At 42.5% G+C, this 15,763-nt stretch overlaps 1 protein-coding gene across 1 annotated transcript; it reads right to left on the reverse strand.

The window, feature by feature from the left end:
- Nucleotides 1–628: 628 nt before the first annotated feature.
- Nucleotides 629–7,994, reverse strand: Tal2 (TAL bHLH transcription factor 2). The gene is given in 3 exon segments (XM_020158848.2): nt 629–3,405; nt 3,408–3,676; nt 7,767–7,994. Coding segments are annotated over 2 exon segments (324 nt in total). The 5' UTR covers nt 3,643–3,676; nt 7,767–7,994; the 3' UTR covers nt 629–3,316.
- Between the last annotated feature and the right edge of the window lie 7,769 nt (nt 7,995–15,763).

Genomic DNA, 15,763 nt, shown 5'->3' on the forward strand with positions numbered 1-15,763 from the left:
ATCTGGGACTTCATTTGAGAAATGATGTTTCAGATCAGCCATGAAGGATTTTAGTGAGTGGAAATTTGACAGAGGTGGAGCTGGTAGTAGAAGGAGTAAGAATGGGAACATTTTGCCCAAGTACCTGGAATCACAAGAGTAAAGTCACAGTAGGAGAAAGGGACACATTTGGGGGTCATCAGGTGAAGTAGATTCATGAAGGATTTGGGTGGAAGGTAAAGAGAAGGGGATGCTGGGGTCTGGCTACAGACAGCCTGCTTTGTTGGGGTATGATATATGTCTCAGTCTGGTGGATGAGGTACAGGTTTAGTAGCAGGGAGATGATCTGACCACAGCTGTGATTTTAAGGACAATTAGGAAGCTGTGTGCTAGTGGGTAGAAGAAAAGAGAGAGGCAGCTGGTGTGTGGGAGAGGTGTCAGGTGATACTGGATAGATTTTTAGACTAAAGCCAATAGGGAGTTGGGTGTGCCAAAGCCAGGACAATGGCTGTGAAGATAGAGAGAAGGAGGGGGTATGCTTAATAAATTTGTAAAATTATTCTTAAAAAAGAAAGAACAGTTTCTTTTCTTAAATAATTTATTTGTAATAAATTAACAATTAAATAGCAAATTATAATCAGTGGTTAGAAATTCCCAAAACACATCAACAAATAAAATCTTTGGTTGATACATCTACTCACATTCTATAAAACAGGATAATTCCATTTCAATAAAAAGGTATATGAAGAAGATAACTGAAAGCTTTTGAAAACAGAGAAGAATAATGATAAGGTGCTTGTTCATTTTCAATCCCAAAATATTTGGTGGCTGAACAGAGCTGTGGAAAGGGTGGATGCAGGGTCAGGAGACCTGACCTTGGTGTCCTGGGTTTCCACTTAACTGTCCATGTGACCTTTGAAAAGTCACTTCAAAACCCACTGGACCTGTTTTCTCCTCTGCAAAATGAGGAAGTGGAATTAACCAATCAAATGGTGTATATAAATCAGCTTATACCAGTCTTGCTTACATTCTGTACTGGCTATGGACAGTACTAGAAAGTCCACAGACAGACAAAACACTTTTGTTCACGTAACAGAGAAGCACAGGTCACACAGTTTGTCTAAACTTTTCTGCTGTATTCAGATGACACATAAATAGATGTACCATTTAGTGAATTACAATGCATTTGAGCTATAAATTCTTACTGCTGCAATCACCAAGCCTTAAGTATAGATACTAAAGAAGGTGCTGGAGTGATTTTTGAATTAGCTTCCAGTTTCATGGATACCTTGTCAAGATTTTGGTTCAGATGTGATTACAATTCTTTTTGACAGTCAATTTAATCTAATACAAAAGAGATATACAAAATGATATATAAGAATCCAAGGTGGTGAAATAGATATTTTAAGACGTGAATTACATAGAGTAATAATGTAAAAATTTATTTGTTTCTCAATGGATTTCCTGCAGGTTTTCTTTAAATAATTATCCCACTCATGTAGTGTAATGATAGCTCAGTCTCTTCATAGCTTTTCAGGAGCTCTCTGTTCCATTTTAGTGGGAGGCCCCCTTTGAGCACACAGACCACAGCCCCAGCTGCAGGAAAGTGGACTCTTTCTGGGTAAAATAGCAAAACCCTATAATGAGGAACAGCTGTGCTTTCCTTGGCAACATGTTCAAATGAAGCTAAGAAAAGAAAATACTGTCAATAGTGTTATTTTGATTTAATGCCAGTTGCGAGAGTAATGTTACCCAATTGACAGCTGTCATCAAAACTTTGACATGTACTGTCACCTTGTAAATTACCTAAGCTGAGGAGAAAGAAATGCCCATTCAGAGAAAAATACCCTGGTGTCTGTGCTTAATGTATTTTCCTGAACTCCATTGGGTCCGAGGGGAAGTTTATTGAATGCAGGTTAAATAAAAGAACCTGGAAGGAAACCTTGCTGGTTCAGATAAACTCATTGTGCTATAAATGCAAAGGCTGTAGACCTTAATGACATAATGATCTTGCTAGAAGGAGAGGAGATTGTAAGAGACCTGTCAGATTTCTTCCCATCCACCAAACCAAGGGGCTCATTTCAACTTTTCATAAAATTCTCTCTAGAGTGGCAGGAAATTTAAGTTCTTCTATTGTATATCTACTGGAAATTCCTAACCACAAATCCATAGCTTTCTTGCCTATGGTTCAGAAGATTTTAAAACCAATGTAACTGTCAAGAACCTTGGAGAAATAAAATGTCCCAGAGATAATCAAATGACATTCATTGCATTCTGGGCTCAACTATAGAATTTACCTTTGAATCCAAGTACCATTCGGATCAGATGGCCTGTGGTGATGAGTGGTCTAAATCCATGTTATTTCATTGGCGTTGGGTACCACCTTACCCCCCAGCACAAGATTGAGCTAGTGCTCCATGGCGGGGAAGGGAAGTTGCAATAGTAATTAGAGTCTGTTATTACACGTCTGTTGTTTACTCTAAATGTTTTATTTAGACTAAGCTTTGCTAAATGAGTTGTTAAAACATAATGTTTGGATTTTCATAATTGTAACTGAATTTTACAGGACTCAAGTCAGCAGGAACTCAGACTGAGTCAAAAATTTTAATACCTGACATGTGGAACTAAAGGGTTTCCTAACTTATCTTAGCTGACTTCTTTAAATAAGAGAACTATGAACTCTAACTCATAAATTACCAAGTCTCTCCTTTTACAAATGAAACCCACTATTTGTCTTCAGAGATTAACTGTTACAGTGGTGTTACTCAATGCAAGTAGTACCTCACACTTCCAGAGAGTTTAAAGAACACAGAGCTCTTCCCCACAGAGATAATCCTCACTCCTTAGACGGGACTCTTCCCCACAGATTTTCTTACCCAGGTTAGTTTCTGCGGGGGCTATCTTTTCATTCATCAATCTGAATATTTCTTTTATTTGCCCTTGATCAACTATGTCTCCTTTTTCAAAAGGAACTTCTAAATATGTTATCAGGGAAACATTCTGCTATTTGTCTGTGATCCGTTAGGAGAAAATTTCTGCCTTAGTACTAAGGTTCTTGAGTAAAACAATGGTTTTTAAGCCTTTGAGGTTTTTTTCCTTTTTGCAAACATCTTATGCAGAACCTAGATTTATAGAACAGACAGAAGCAGGCTGTGTCCCCCCTCAAGTCCTGGGGGCAATGGGCTCCAGAGCCACATTCCTCATGGCCTCCTTTCAGCTCCCTGCCCCTGTCCTGAGTCCCGATTCTCCATCAAGTCATTTCTGGAAAACAAACAGTCCGTCCACAGCCAGTGACTTCTGAATGAGTACTGCCCTGGGAGATGACAGCCAAAGCCAACTATGCAACACGGTGGCTTGGGCCAGGTGAAGAAACCTGGTATTCCTCCAGTAAGGTTCTGTCCTCCAGGCCCGGTAGGTGGGGTGCTAGGGGAAAAGCCCCAGGAGATCCCGCTGGGCAGCCACGCCTGTTTGCTGTAGACTTTGCTCCCCCAATACCTTGACCAAGAAGTTGATATACCTCATTGCTAGACGAAGCGTTTCATTTTTGCTCAGTTTTTTGTCTGGAGGGTGGGTGGGGATGAGTTTCCTCAGCTTGGCAAAAGCACTGTTGACATTCTGCTGCCTCCACCGCTCCCTGCTGTTTGTGAAGATCTTCCTGGTCATGTCTGAGCTTCTGAGAGAGAAAAGAGAAAGGGCCCTGTGGAGCCAAGATCTTATAAGAAGTCTGGTTGCAATCACATGTTCTATAAAAACCTGCAATGTGAGATGTTCTCAAGTCAGATTTTTGGAAATTCATTTCCTCATTTTCAGGTTTTTAGAATTTTCCTTTAAGAAAATGTAGCAGAAGAACCAGACAGTGGTGGCTCATGCTTGCAATCCTATCTACTGGGGTTGTGGGGGTGTATGTGGGGAGGACAGAAAGCTAGAGGATCACAGTTTGAGGTCAGCCCAGAAAAAAGTTTAAGAAACTCCACTTCAGCCAATAGTTGGGTGCAGTGGTGCCTGTCATCCCAGTCACATGAGAGGATGAGATTAGGAGGATCTTGGTTCCAGCCCAACCTGGGTAAAAAAAGTTTGTGAAACTTCTCAACTGAGAGAGAGAAAAAAAGAGAGAAAACAACACACTTCAGCCCTTTTTTCCCCCGACTGTTTTGAAGTTCAAGGCTGCTTTATTCTAATACCTCTGTGATGTCCTTTATAACCAACTCTTTCTGACTGATCAGAAAGTCAGGTACAGTACAGGATCGATGTGTGAATAAAATACACATTTAGCCCATACAGAATTGGATATGAATCAACAGTGCATCGGGTTTCATGAATAAAAGGAGATTCAGACTGGAGCAGCAAGATGGCACCTGGAGGATTGGGCTTCACTCTATAGGAGCTGAACTATGCACATGGACCACGTTTGGAGGAGGATAAGCAGGGTGAGCAGTGGCCTTAACATCCTGATATATGAGCAACAGAAGTGTGGTATGTAGCCTGATGAAAATGGTAAGACTCTTGGCATGCTGTAGCTACACATGGGTGTCTTGGAGGTTGCACTGGAGAGCTGCTTGTCATCAGATACTGCCAAATCTTTTTTCTTGCCATCTTTAACTCTTTGAGGCCCAGGCCCCTTTTTCTCCAGGTGGCTTGGATTAATATGTGCTAATGGGAACCTTTAGGATGCCTTGGCAAACGAGCCTAAGCCAAACACTGGGCAGTTTGGTGTTCTTGGCTCATTGCTGTCAGGTTGCTCCTTGCTCTAGCCTCAGCTCTTCCTGAGCACCCAGCCCCTTCTAGTTCCTCCAAAGAGTGATACCTACTGCAAACTCCACCCTTTCACTCATGTCATTTTCTCTCTTTTGAATTCCCTCCTCATACTTGCTCATGTATTTCTACACATTCTTTAAACAGCAGCCTACTTCTCCTTTCCACCAAGTCCTGACTATGTAAGAGGCTTCACAGAATAGTATAAGACTCTTGACATGCTGAGCTGCAGCTCCCTGTCCTCCCACCATCTCTAGGGTAAACAACCCACACAGTACTGTGCTGTGCTTTTTCAGTAAAGTACATATTTGACATTTTATTATAAAATAAGCTTTGCATTAGATGATTTTGCCTAACTGTAGGCTAATTAGGTATTCTGACCACATTTAAGGTAGGCTAAGTTAGTTATGTTTGGTAGATGAGGTGTATTAAATACATTCAATTTACAATGTTTTCAACTTACGGTAGGTTTACTAAGGTATAATCCTGTTGTAAATGGAGGCACAGCTGAATTATTCTGGCTGCTGGATCCTCAGGAGCTAGCTGCCTATGCTGACATGGGACAGGGAAACATAGTCTGTATGAACAGACCAGTCATTCTAGGGGGATTCTACCAGAGTGAGTGGCTGGACCAAGTAATCTTTCTGCTTGGAAATGCTGCAGTGCCCTGCCCATTGTATTTTACCTAACCTGAGTTGTTTGGTTCTATAATAAAAGTATGAGTGTTGTCAGAAGTGAAAACAAACTAAAACCAAAATAGGATTACGGTTTGAATCTGAATCAAGGTAATTTTAATATTGCATACCTCGAGATGTGTAGGTAGATGATATAAGGATGTATATTGAAATATGTTGAAAAATGGGGGATGGGAGGTTAAGGTGTAAGGGAGAGTATTTGATGGGATTGAACAGACCAAAGTAAAGCACACCCACAGAGGGCATACCTTGAGACACCCCTTTGAATGTCAATTCAAATATTAATTATGAAAACCAGGAATATAAAATAGGAATGGTGTGTGGGAGGGTTCTATGGGGTGGGGGGTGAAGGAAGGAGATTGGGGTGACGGTGTGTGGTTGGTGAACTTCATATACCTGTATGAAACAGAACTAGAAAACCTCTTGCAATTGCTTTAAGTGGGGTGGGGAGGGGGCTGAGGGGGAGAAACGAGGGGGGCAATGTAAATAATGTACAATATAAGACTAATCAGAATTGTCACTATGAAATCTCCCCTGTATCATGAATATATCCTAATAAAATATATTTAAAAATAAGATAAAAAGAAAACTCTTAAGTTTTGTTCATACTGGAGCTGGTTGGGACTGTGGGAGCAAAGTTACTTTTAAGGTTCTCTTGGCGAAAGAGGGTTTAGCTCATTCGATAAGTCAACTCTAGTCCCATGGGGGGTCTTTTTCAGGCTAGGAGGAAAAAAGATTAGGCAGAATAAACTGACTGTGGTGTTCTCTTCTAAGAGAGCTGAGCCTATTGTGCTAGAAGCAGACAGAAGGAACAGAAAGAAGACTGGCTTCAAAAATGTAGCATGACATCCTAGGGGTGCTTAATAATTACTTGTTGATTTATCCTCAAGTGTATTACTCTGCTTCTCCACAGGAAAATAGAAATCAGTGATGTAACAAACTGGAAAAGCTCAAAGTAGAGGTCACTGGGAAATTACTGAAGTACTTTTTAAATCAAAGGAAAATTGCACTTAATGTTTTTCAGTTGCAAGGACTGATTGCTGAAAATCTTGATTTCAGAGTAATGTGAGAGCTAAAAAAACAAAACAACAACAAAAAAAACCTACACCAGATGGAGAAATCATCTGAATCACAGAAAACTTTTGATAGATGTCAAAATAAGGAGGAGGCATTTAGGTCACACAGGGAATCAGTGGCAGGACCTGAGTTCCAAGCCTAGGAATTTATACATTTGTCACCATTGAGGACTTCCATGAGGTCGGGTTCATAACCTGTTCTTGTTCCAAGGACCCTTTTGGCAGCCTGGGGAAGCCTAGAGATGCAATCCTCTCAGAATAATGATTTTAAATATATAAAATAAGCTGGTAGTGTGCTTGAACGGGCCTAGTGCTTGCCTAGCAATCTTAAGGCCCTGAGTTCAAACTCTAATACAGTAACACACACACACACACAAAGTCTTTGGTTCTCTTCTCAGAAGGATGATTTCAAATGCATAAATTAACAAACAGAAATAATAACCAATGATAGCTGGTGGATATTAAAACACTATAATTAAAAATACAATATGGTAAAAAAAAATACAATATGGTGATTTATGTGCTTCACTTTTAACACTTGTTTACCTACCTAATCAATCTCACTCCCCAGCCACCTCCAATTTGGTACATATTCCATGCACACTCAGACGCATTCTAAAAAACCACCATATACATTATTATGCAACTTACTTTTCTCTCTTAGGCAATTCTGCAGGATATATTAACTCAGTGCACAACTAAACACTGCTCTTTGGGAAGCCACCAAGCCGGCGCGCTTCACCTGCCGCTGTGCATTGGGGAGCCACCTGTTCTCAGGACCAATTAACAGGGGACCTCCATCTCTTCCAAGGCTACCCTTGCCCGCCCGCTTCACCTCCCAGGTTTCCCTTTTTCTTTTTCTATCTTTTGCTCTCCCCTAGCCAAGCATTGCCCTGCCCAACGAAAAAGTATCTCAGGAATCCATGAAAAGCTTCGGGGTTGAAGCTTCCTATCTGCGAAGTGTCCGCGATTGCTTATAGACCCACCACCGGGAGACACACTGGGGTGAGCGGGGATTGGTGTACCCCGAGTTGCACATCAAGCCCAAGTGTCTGTAACAGCGCGCATTAGGGAGCCGGACTGGGTCGCCGGGGGCTGTGCCACCCCCTGCCCTGCGAAAAGTCCCCAGGTCTTCCCAGCGAGTCGCCTTCGTGACTATCAAGTCGCCGACACATCCCTGCCCGTCGGGGCAAATGTAGGTCAAACTCCAGGGACTGAGCAAGATCACCTGGGTGGTGCCCACCTTCGCCCGCAGTCCACTCACCTCCTTGCCAAGAGCCGGGAACCCGCGCTGTCGCCTTCGCTGTCGCGGCGACCGGCCGTGTGCGCCCTCCGCTGGACGCCGCGCCTCGGCCTTTATAGGACGCCGCCTTTGTCTCAGGACTGCGGGCTCCCGCTAGTCCCTCCCCACTTCCCACACCCTGGTTTCCAGGGACCAGGCCTCCCACCTGCCCTGGAAAGTGAGCAGAGGAGGAAGGAGGACCCCGCTTTGTTTAAGGCTTGGGGACAGGAGGGGGGTGCGGCTTACCAACCTCCTTCTCCAACACAGACAAACATCCTAGTGGAGTTCCTGTCCGTGGTTAAGTCAGCAGATGTTTATTCAAGTAAGTACAGCTTCCTTCCCGATGCCCACGATCCCCTAAACTAGGATTTTAAGAGGTGGGGTTCACCATCTGCACTTCTGCCAAGGGTACCCAGGAAATTAAGATGTACGGACAAATTTAACAACTACTTCACTGGACAGATTCCTGGATTTATTGATCTCGACTCCCCTTACCCCACACAGAGCTTGGGTATTTCAGGATGGGTCTCCTCTTTGGTCTTCCTGTTTCTGCACCTGCCTCTTCCATGTGTCCTCTTCATCACCCAGAATGATCCTATGAAAACTCAAGGCAGACACTGTCACTTCTTTCCTCAAAACCCTGCAGGGGCTCTCATTTCATTCCGAATTAAGCTGAAAGCCAGGCATGTTGGTACTCACCTGTAATCTCAGCACTGGGGGAGGCCGAGGCAGGCCGACTGCTGAACAGTTTAAGGGCAGCCTAGGCTAGAGGGAGATTGTCTCAAAAAAACAAAAACAAAAACAAAAACAGAGCATGCATACAAAGTTAAGCTGATGCTTTTAAATGGTCCCTGAGATGTCCTTTTATCCATTTGTCCTGTTTGTCACTTCTCTCCCTGGGGTTCACTGAGCTCCAGCCACTCTGGCTTTGTCTCAGGAACACACTAGATACCTTACTGCCTGGAAGTCTTTGCACTTTCTCTTCTCCCTAAAAACACTCTTCGAATTATCCATGATTCCTTCCCTTACAGCCTTTCATTCACTCAACAAATCAGTACTGAAAGCTTACAATGGCCAGGCCCTGTTCAAGGTGCTAGGGACACAACCTCAAACAAAACCAGACATAAATCCCTGCCCTCAAGCTGACATTCTGCAGATCTTTACTCAAATGTCACCTTCTCAGAAGTTTCTAACCATAATGGCTATACTTGTACCTACACACACACACACACACACACTTACTTTTCATACTTCTGTCTCTATATTCTTAGCACTCATCCCAACTTAGTAATGTTTACTTATCTTGTCTGTCTCTTCCACACTCATTACCCCCACCAAATATGTGTTGATCAAGTGTTGGTTGATTAATGAGTGTACAAGCAATGAATTTCTAGGTATCTTTGTCTCTGAAAGACCCAATACAGGACTTGGCACAATGAATTCGCAAATGTATTACAGCTTGCTGAATAAGAGCAAAGGGTTCTGGAGTTGCATTACCCAAATTGAAATTTCTTGGAAAACTATATAGCTTCTCTCTGCCTTAGTTTCCTCATCTGTAAAATGGGCATGGTGAAGGTCAAATAAGAAAAGTAGCATTTAGCACCATGCCTAGCATAGTATATTATAAACTTTTATTGTGGCCGATTGTGTTTTTGTTACAGCCACATACTGGTTCCCTTCTCTGTGAGCAGATTCTATGGGCCCATCCACTGCAACATGACTGGCAGTGCTTCCCTACAGGTGGAAGGAATGCACTTCCCTGCTGCATTGCCCGGCTTGGTCATGTGACTTCCATCAGCCAATGGAAGGGGAGCTGACATGACATATGCCATAATGGAGCAGATTGGCAGATGTGATTGCTGGTTGGGATCAGCCAGGAGAAAGTCATGTTTGGTGTTGCTCTTGTAGGTTGGTGCCGTGGAGCAAACCCAACACCAACCATAGCCCTTATGCAACATGAATGAGAAATACATGTTGTAAGCCACTGAGACTTTGGGATGTTTGTCACATCCCAGCTCCCTTGCCACCCTCCATTCAAACAAACTAGTGCAGTTTTATTATTGGTTGAATTGCTAAATTCTGGGGTGAGGTCAGAAGATGAAGAAAACTATGTACTTGCCTTCAATAAACTCACAGCTTTTGGAAGGAAGAGGACTTACTTGACAAATTGACAAATATAAGACAGTCTTGGGTACCAGAGAGTGTGACATTAGGAAGAGAAAGGCAAAAGATTCTAGCTGGAGGAGGAGAGGTTACTCATGGAGAGATGGCATTTAAACTAGAACTTAAAGCAAAGCTGGATCTGACCTTTGTCAGACCCAGGACAAAGGTGCAACTGGAGACTCCCAACTCATCCTTATCCTTATTTTCTCTCCTGTTCTATGCAGGGCCTTGAGTATATGATGCAGTCTCCAGGCCCACATGGACCTAAGGAACAACCAGTGCAGGACTTAAAAATGGGGCCACATGGATAGAAATTCAGGGGTTCCAGATACTCAGATTGTGATCTAGAAGGTCACAGTCTAGAAGGTGGGACACGAACACTGGGTGGGCACTGGAAGAGGCCAGAGCAGAGCCATCTAAAACACGGTACCCAAAGCAGGGGCCCTGGGTACCTGGGTTCCTGGTGGAAGGGTGGTAAAGACTGGGTAGGAATGACAAATGCAGGAGTGGAGACCAGGAAGACAACTGTGCTTTTTGAATGTGGGCATAATATATTTAGACTCATTCTGGTGGCAGCATTGAGGACGGATTGGAGAGAACTGGCCAATTTGTGCATAGAAACAAAACCTAGTGTTTGCAGTAAACATCCCTGATTCACTCCTCTTTCTGCCCCCTCTGTTCTTTGCATGCTGTGGGCTTGCTGTCTCCTGGTGCCTGTGCTTTCCCTGCCCTACCTTATTTTATTGTAATTCTGATAGAGCACATGTTAGCTTTTAAGCCTATATTATCCTTCATCTTAGCCCCAAACTGTGAAGTGATATATTTTTTCCATAGTGTATTTTACAGTTGTGGAAAGAATTGTGGCAACTGGATAGTCAGAGTGGAAACGTGTGATGCTAAATGAAGCAAACTGTAGAATAAAATCTGTGCAGTAGGCCAATGATTCAGAGAAAGGACAAGGACTACAGAGAAAGTAGCACAATTGTGTTGGCACAAGGTGGACTTTTTTTCTCTAAACCTTCTTAACTATTATTGTTGGCTTAAACTTTGAGAAACAATTTTGGTGCAGCATTCCATTAGCAGTGACCCTTCACAGCATCCCAGTCTCCCAGTGTGAACATTTAGGGGCTAGGTCCTGCAGGGAAAGAGGTTGAAGTAGGAATTTACATAATCCGATTATTGGGGGATTAGGTTTGGGCAGCTAAACGCCTCTATGTGCTTGAGCTAAAACCCTTACTATTCATGACTCTCACCACCCCCTGGAGAGACAGCACCTGCAGAGCTCCCTGGGAGGGAACAGGGAGCTGGGGAGGGACAGGCGGGTCTCAAGGGGAGCCTAGGCACTGTGAGCCTCTCTCATCTTGCTGCTTTAATTGATCTGTCTGGATTAGTCTCTGAATACTGGCCCTCTAGTCCGCTGTGCAGGAGTTGTCAGTATCAGGAAAGACCAAACCCGGAGACTTCAGGAGAGATTTCTGCCAGTCCTGGGTGTGGGTCAAGGTCATTTTGGCTAGACGTTGAGCATCAGCCTTACCTGGTGTTAAAATGCGTTTTCTCCCCCAATCCGATGCTTAACTCCTTTCTCAGTCTGTGATTCCAATGTATTCATAATCCTTCATTTATCCAGTCACTACCCATCTTCCACCCATACATTGTGCATATATCCATCACTTTATTCATCGTATGACTCATCTGGTTCTTGATATCTAATATAGTTTTTACTATATATCCATTTAGGTAGTCACTGTTGTTTCATATGCTCTATCTCTGCTTAAGTGAGTTTTGCATTTTGACTTACAAATTTTGATGTTTCAGATTCATTAATAGAGTGCTTTTTTTTTAACACAGGGTTTCACTATGTACTGCAGCCTGGTCTAAAACTTGTGATCCTCCTGCTGCCTCAGCTTCCTGAGTGTTGGGATTACAGGTGTGTGCCACCCTGCCCTGCTAAATGTAGTTATTTATTTGTTTGTTTTTGTGGTACTAAGACCACAACTCAGGGCCTCAAGCTTGCTATGCAAATACTCTTATCACTTGAACTTTGCACGGAGTCCTTATTTATATTATTTTTCATTTAGTAAAGGAAAGCATTCTTAGCTATGAACTTTCTTCTGATATGCGTTTGGGGGTTGGGGATGACCTGTGTTTCTACTTGCAGTATCATTTCCCTTACTTTTTTTTTTTTTTAAACAGGGTCTTGCTATGTAGCTCAGGCTGGCCTCAAACTTTTGATCATCCTACCTCAGCCTCGAGTGTGCTGGGTTTACAGACATATGCCATGATGTCCACCTGCCATTAGTTTCTAAAGTCTGCTATTTTTTTCTTTTAGAAAGTGTTTTTTAAATTTTCTTATTGTTGTATTTTTTGGTAACTACTTGCTGTTACTTTCTAATCCTGTTGCAGTGTAGTCAAAGGTGTACATGGTACGTTTTTTGCTTTGAGATATTCATTGAGATTTTCTCTTTGGTAAAACATATTACCTACTTTTATAAATACTTCATAGTAACTAGAAAAGGAGGTACAGTTTCTGTTTGAAAAATAAAAAGTTTTATACATATCCATTATGTCAGTCTTCTATATTTTTGAAGATTTGGTCTGTTTGATTTATTAGAAAGAATTATGTGAAAACCCCCCTCTATTCTGCATCTGCACTTTTCTTTTTGTGTTTGCAGAAGTGGTTCTTTAGATCTTTATGTATTTTGATGAACTGGTTTTGAAACATAAAAATGCATGGAAGTATATGACTTAGAGAAATATATCCTATGTCAATATAAGATGACCCTCTCTATCTTGCTTTTTTCACAAATTTCATTTTATTTAATATTAATACTAGAAACCTGTTTTTGAATTTGCATCTTCTGAATTAATATATGCCCATTCTTTTGTGGTTAATTTGTTGGTATATAAGACTCTTGGTCATACAAAACTTTCTTGGTAAATTTAAATTCCTTTTATTTTCTCTCTTTTTTTTTTTTTTAAAGAAGCCCTATCTCCATGTTAATTTCTTCAGAACAAATCTCATTCTACTTTACTTAATACATTGTAAACTACATGAGGGCAGGGATTTAGTGCCGTTTATCACCAGAGCCTGGGAATTATGCTCACAACACATAGAAACTGCTTGAGAAGATGTTTCTTCTTGCTGAATGAATGTAAGAACACTCTGTTTTGTTTTGTCAGCCGATATGTAGGTTGCTTCTGTGAGGTGACTGCTTCCAAGGCCATAGAAGGGTGTTTTTGTTTTTAAGGAGAAAACATTCTGCCTGCCATATGGGAGAGGAAGGAAAGGGAGAGGAGAGGGGGACAAGAAAGGACATGCAGGACTAGTTAGAAGACCATGACAAGAATTCAGGCCAGAAAGGATGATGGCTTCACCCAGGGAGTAGCTCTGAACACAACTCTTGGCAGAAACCTCTCTTCCTCCATTACTCAACCCTAAGTGCTAAGTGGCTTGCTAGACATGTCACCCAAATTTATTCATTTCATATGAGAAATTATATTAATTAAAAAGTGACATGACAAGTTATCATTGCAGACCAAACAAAATATTGCTCCTAAACAAGTTAAAGACTAAAACATGTACCTGAAACAAGACTTTGGCATGCAGCTATGTTTTACAAGTGGTTCTTAGACATTTTCCTAGAGCAGCAGAGGCTGCCAGTTCTCACGAATGTCACTGCTATCCCACTTACAGGACCCACAGGGCAACTTAGTGGTTAGCTGGAAGGCTCTGAGGCTCTTCCTGCCCTCTTCCCTTCCAATATCTCCCAAATAAGAAAATTATCAAGCAAACAGCTGCAGGTGAAAGCATGTCACTAAGACATATAGATGGGAGAGATACACTAATGTGGCCTCCCAACTGCCCTGCCTGAGCAGTGGGACAGGAGACAGAGCAGTGAGAGCTTTGTCTTCTCACAAGGAAAGGGAGACTTAGTTGTTTTCACTATTATTTTTAGATTCCCCCAAAGTCATTCCCTAGACAAGACAGAAGAGAGAGGGTAGAATCTGTGGGCCAGAATCTCTGCTACACACTGGTTTCTGTGGCCCTGGACAGGTTAGTATCCTTTGAGCCTGTCTTCTATAAGGTGGGACTAATATATACTCATTCATTTGCCGTGGATTAAGTGAGATATTAAGAACTGTCAAGCAAGAGGTGATTTAGTGTGGCAGCTAACAGAAGACCTTTGACTTGGCTTTTAAGACAAACCACCTGGTGTCTGTATCCTACACTGATACCAACTGTTGTCCTAGACAAATTACTTAACTTCTTCCAGCCTCAAAATTTTTAGCTATAAATTGGAAATAGTATCAACTTTGTGAATTAATGGGAAGACTCCATGAGCTAATGTATGTAAAGTGTTTGGAGTAAATACTAAAACATGGTAGGAATAGGCTCCTAATCAAACCTTAGTTGCTCAATGAATGTTATTCTTTTATTTATTTATTTTTGGTGGGACTGGGATTTGAATTCAGAGCATTGAGTTTGCAAAGCAGGCATTCTACTGCTTGAGCCACACCTTCAGTCCATTTTGCTCTGGTTATTTTGGAGATGGGGTTTGTGAACTATTTGCCTGGGCTGGCCTCGAACTGCATTTCTTCTAATCTCAGCCTCCCAAGTAGCTAGAATTACAGGTATGAACCACACTGCCCAGCTCTTTTATCAACAGAAAAAGTCTACATGAAAGCTAAATGAGGAATCTAAACACATGCCACTGATTTCCTGCAAAGGGCACGTTCAGTTGTTTTCTTTCATCTGCTCAGTTCAGTATCCTGGATCCCACTTTCCCTTGAGCTACTTGGATCCTATGCTGCTAAGAAGCATTTATTTCCTTCCAGTATTTGGAGCAAACAGAACACAGGACTGGATGAAGAAGATGCTGGAAAGGAAAGAAAAGCTCCTCCTGAACATCAGGCTTTTCTAATCAATTTTTGCCCTCTAGCCCCCACCCCCAATTCCCTTGGTAACACCCACACATCCATACCCACACCCCATGTTTCTTCTTTAAGACACCTGGTATGAGGTCAGGCAGATATTTCTGTCCAGAGCAAATGTTGACCATTGAAGCATAAAGCAGGGCTCATAACTGCCTCAAGTGAGTGGTCATTTCTTCCCATAGTTACCAGCTAGAGGGACACACAGTCCTGGGTATGCCCAGCTGCTGACATTTTAAGACCGGGCTGGCTTGGCCTTGACTCTGTAGGCTGGCTCTGAGCACTTCTATTTTCAGGAAATAAATCCAAGTGGGAAACCAAGACAGAGAGAGTCAGGCAGGATCAGGTACTGGAGAGAAGAAAGAGGTGGGTAGGACTCTTTTCCCCTCTTTATTCTCTGGTCTTTGTATAAAGGGACATCATCACTAGAGTCTGCTAGATGAGGATTTAGATGCTCTGTGGGCAGTAGATAAGAGTGCAGCTTACTTGCAGAAAGTAAATTCATTGAATGTTCCCCATAAAGTCAATACTGCCAGGCTTATCAGCTATCCTCATCCCCCTCTCGGCCCCCTGGGACCAGACTTGAAATAAAGGCCACAGCTCCAGAGGTGCCGTCTGGACTGGGGAGGGGCCTCTGCTTCCCAAGGCTGCATTTCAGGCAGGGGGCAGGGAAATCTGCCAGGCCGAAGCTGCCCAGAGCTCTCAGGTTCCCAGACTGACAAATCCCTAACCGCACACCCACACACACCCCATGGGCAGGAAGGAGACACCTTCTTATCCCTCAAATCCAGCAAATGTTTCCAGAAAGGTTCTTAGGAATACCAGAGGATGTCACTTCAAATCCTACCATCAAAAACCAACAGAAAACCTTGATTTCCCACCAC

Source organism: Castor canadensis, chromosome 13, assembly GCF_047511655.1.
Source record: "Castor canadensis chromosome 13, mCasCan1.hap1v2, whole genome shotgun sequence".
Taxonomy (NCBI): domain Eukaryota; kingdom Metazoa; phylum Chordata; class Mammalia; order Rodentia; family Castoridae; genus Castor; species Castor canadensis.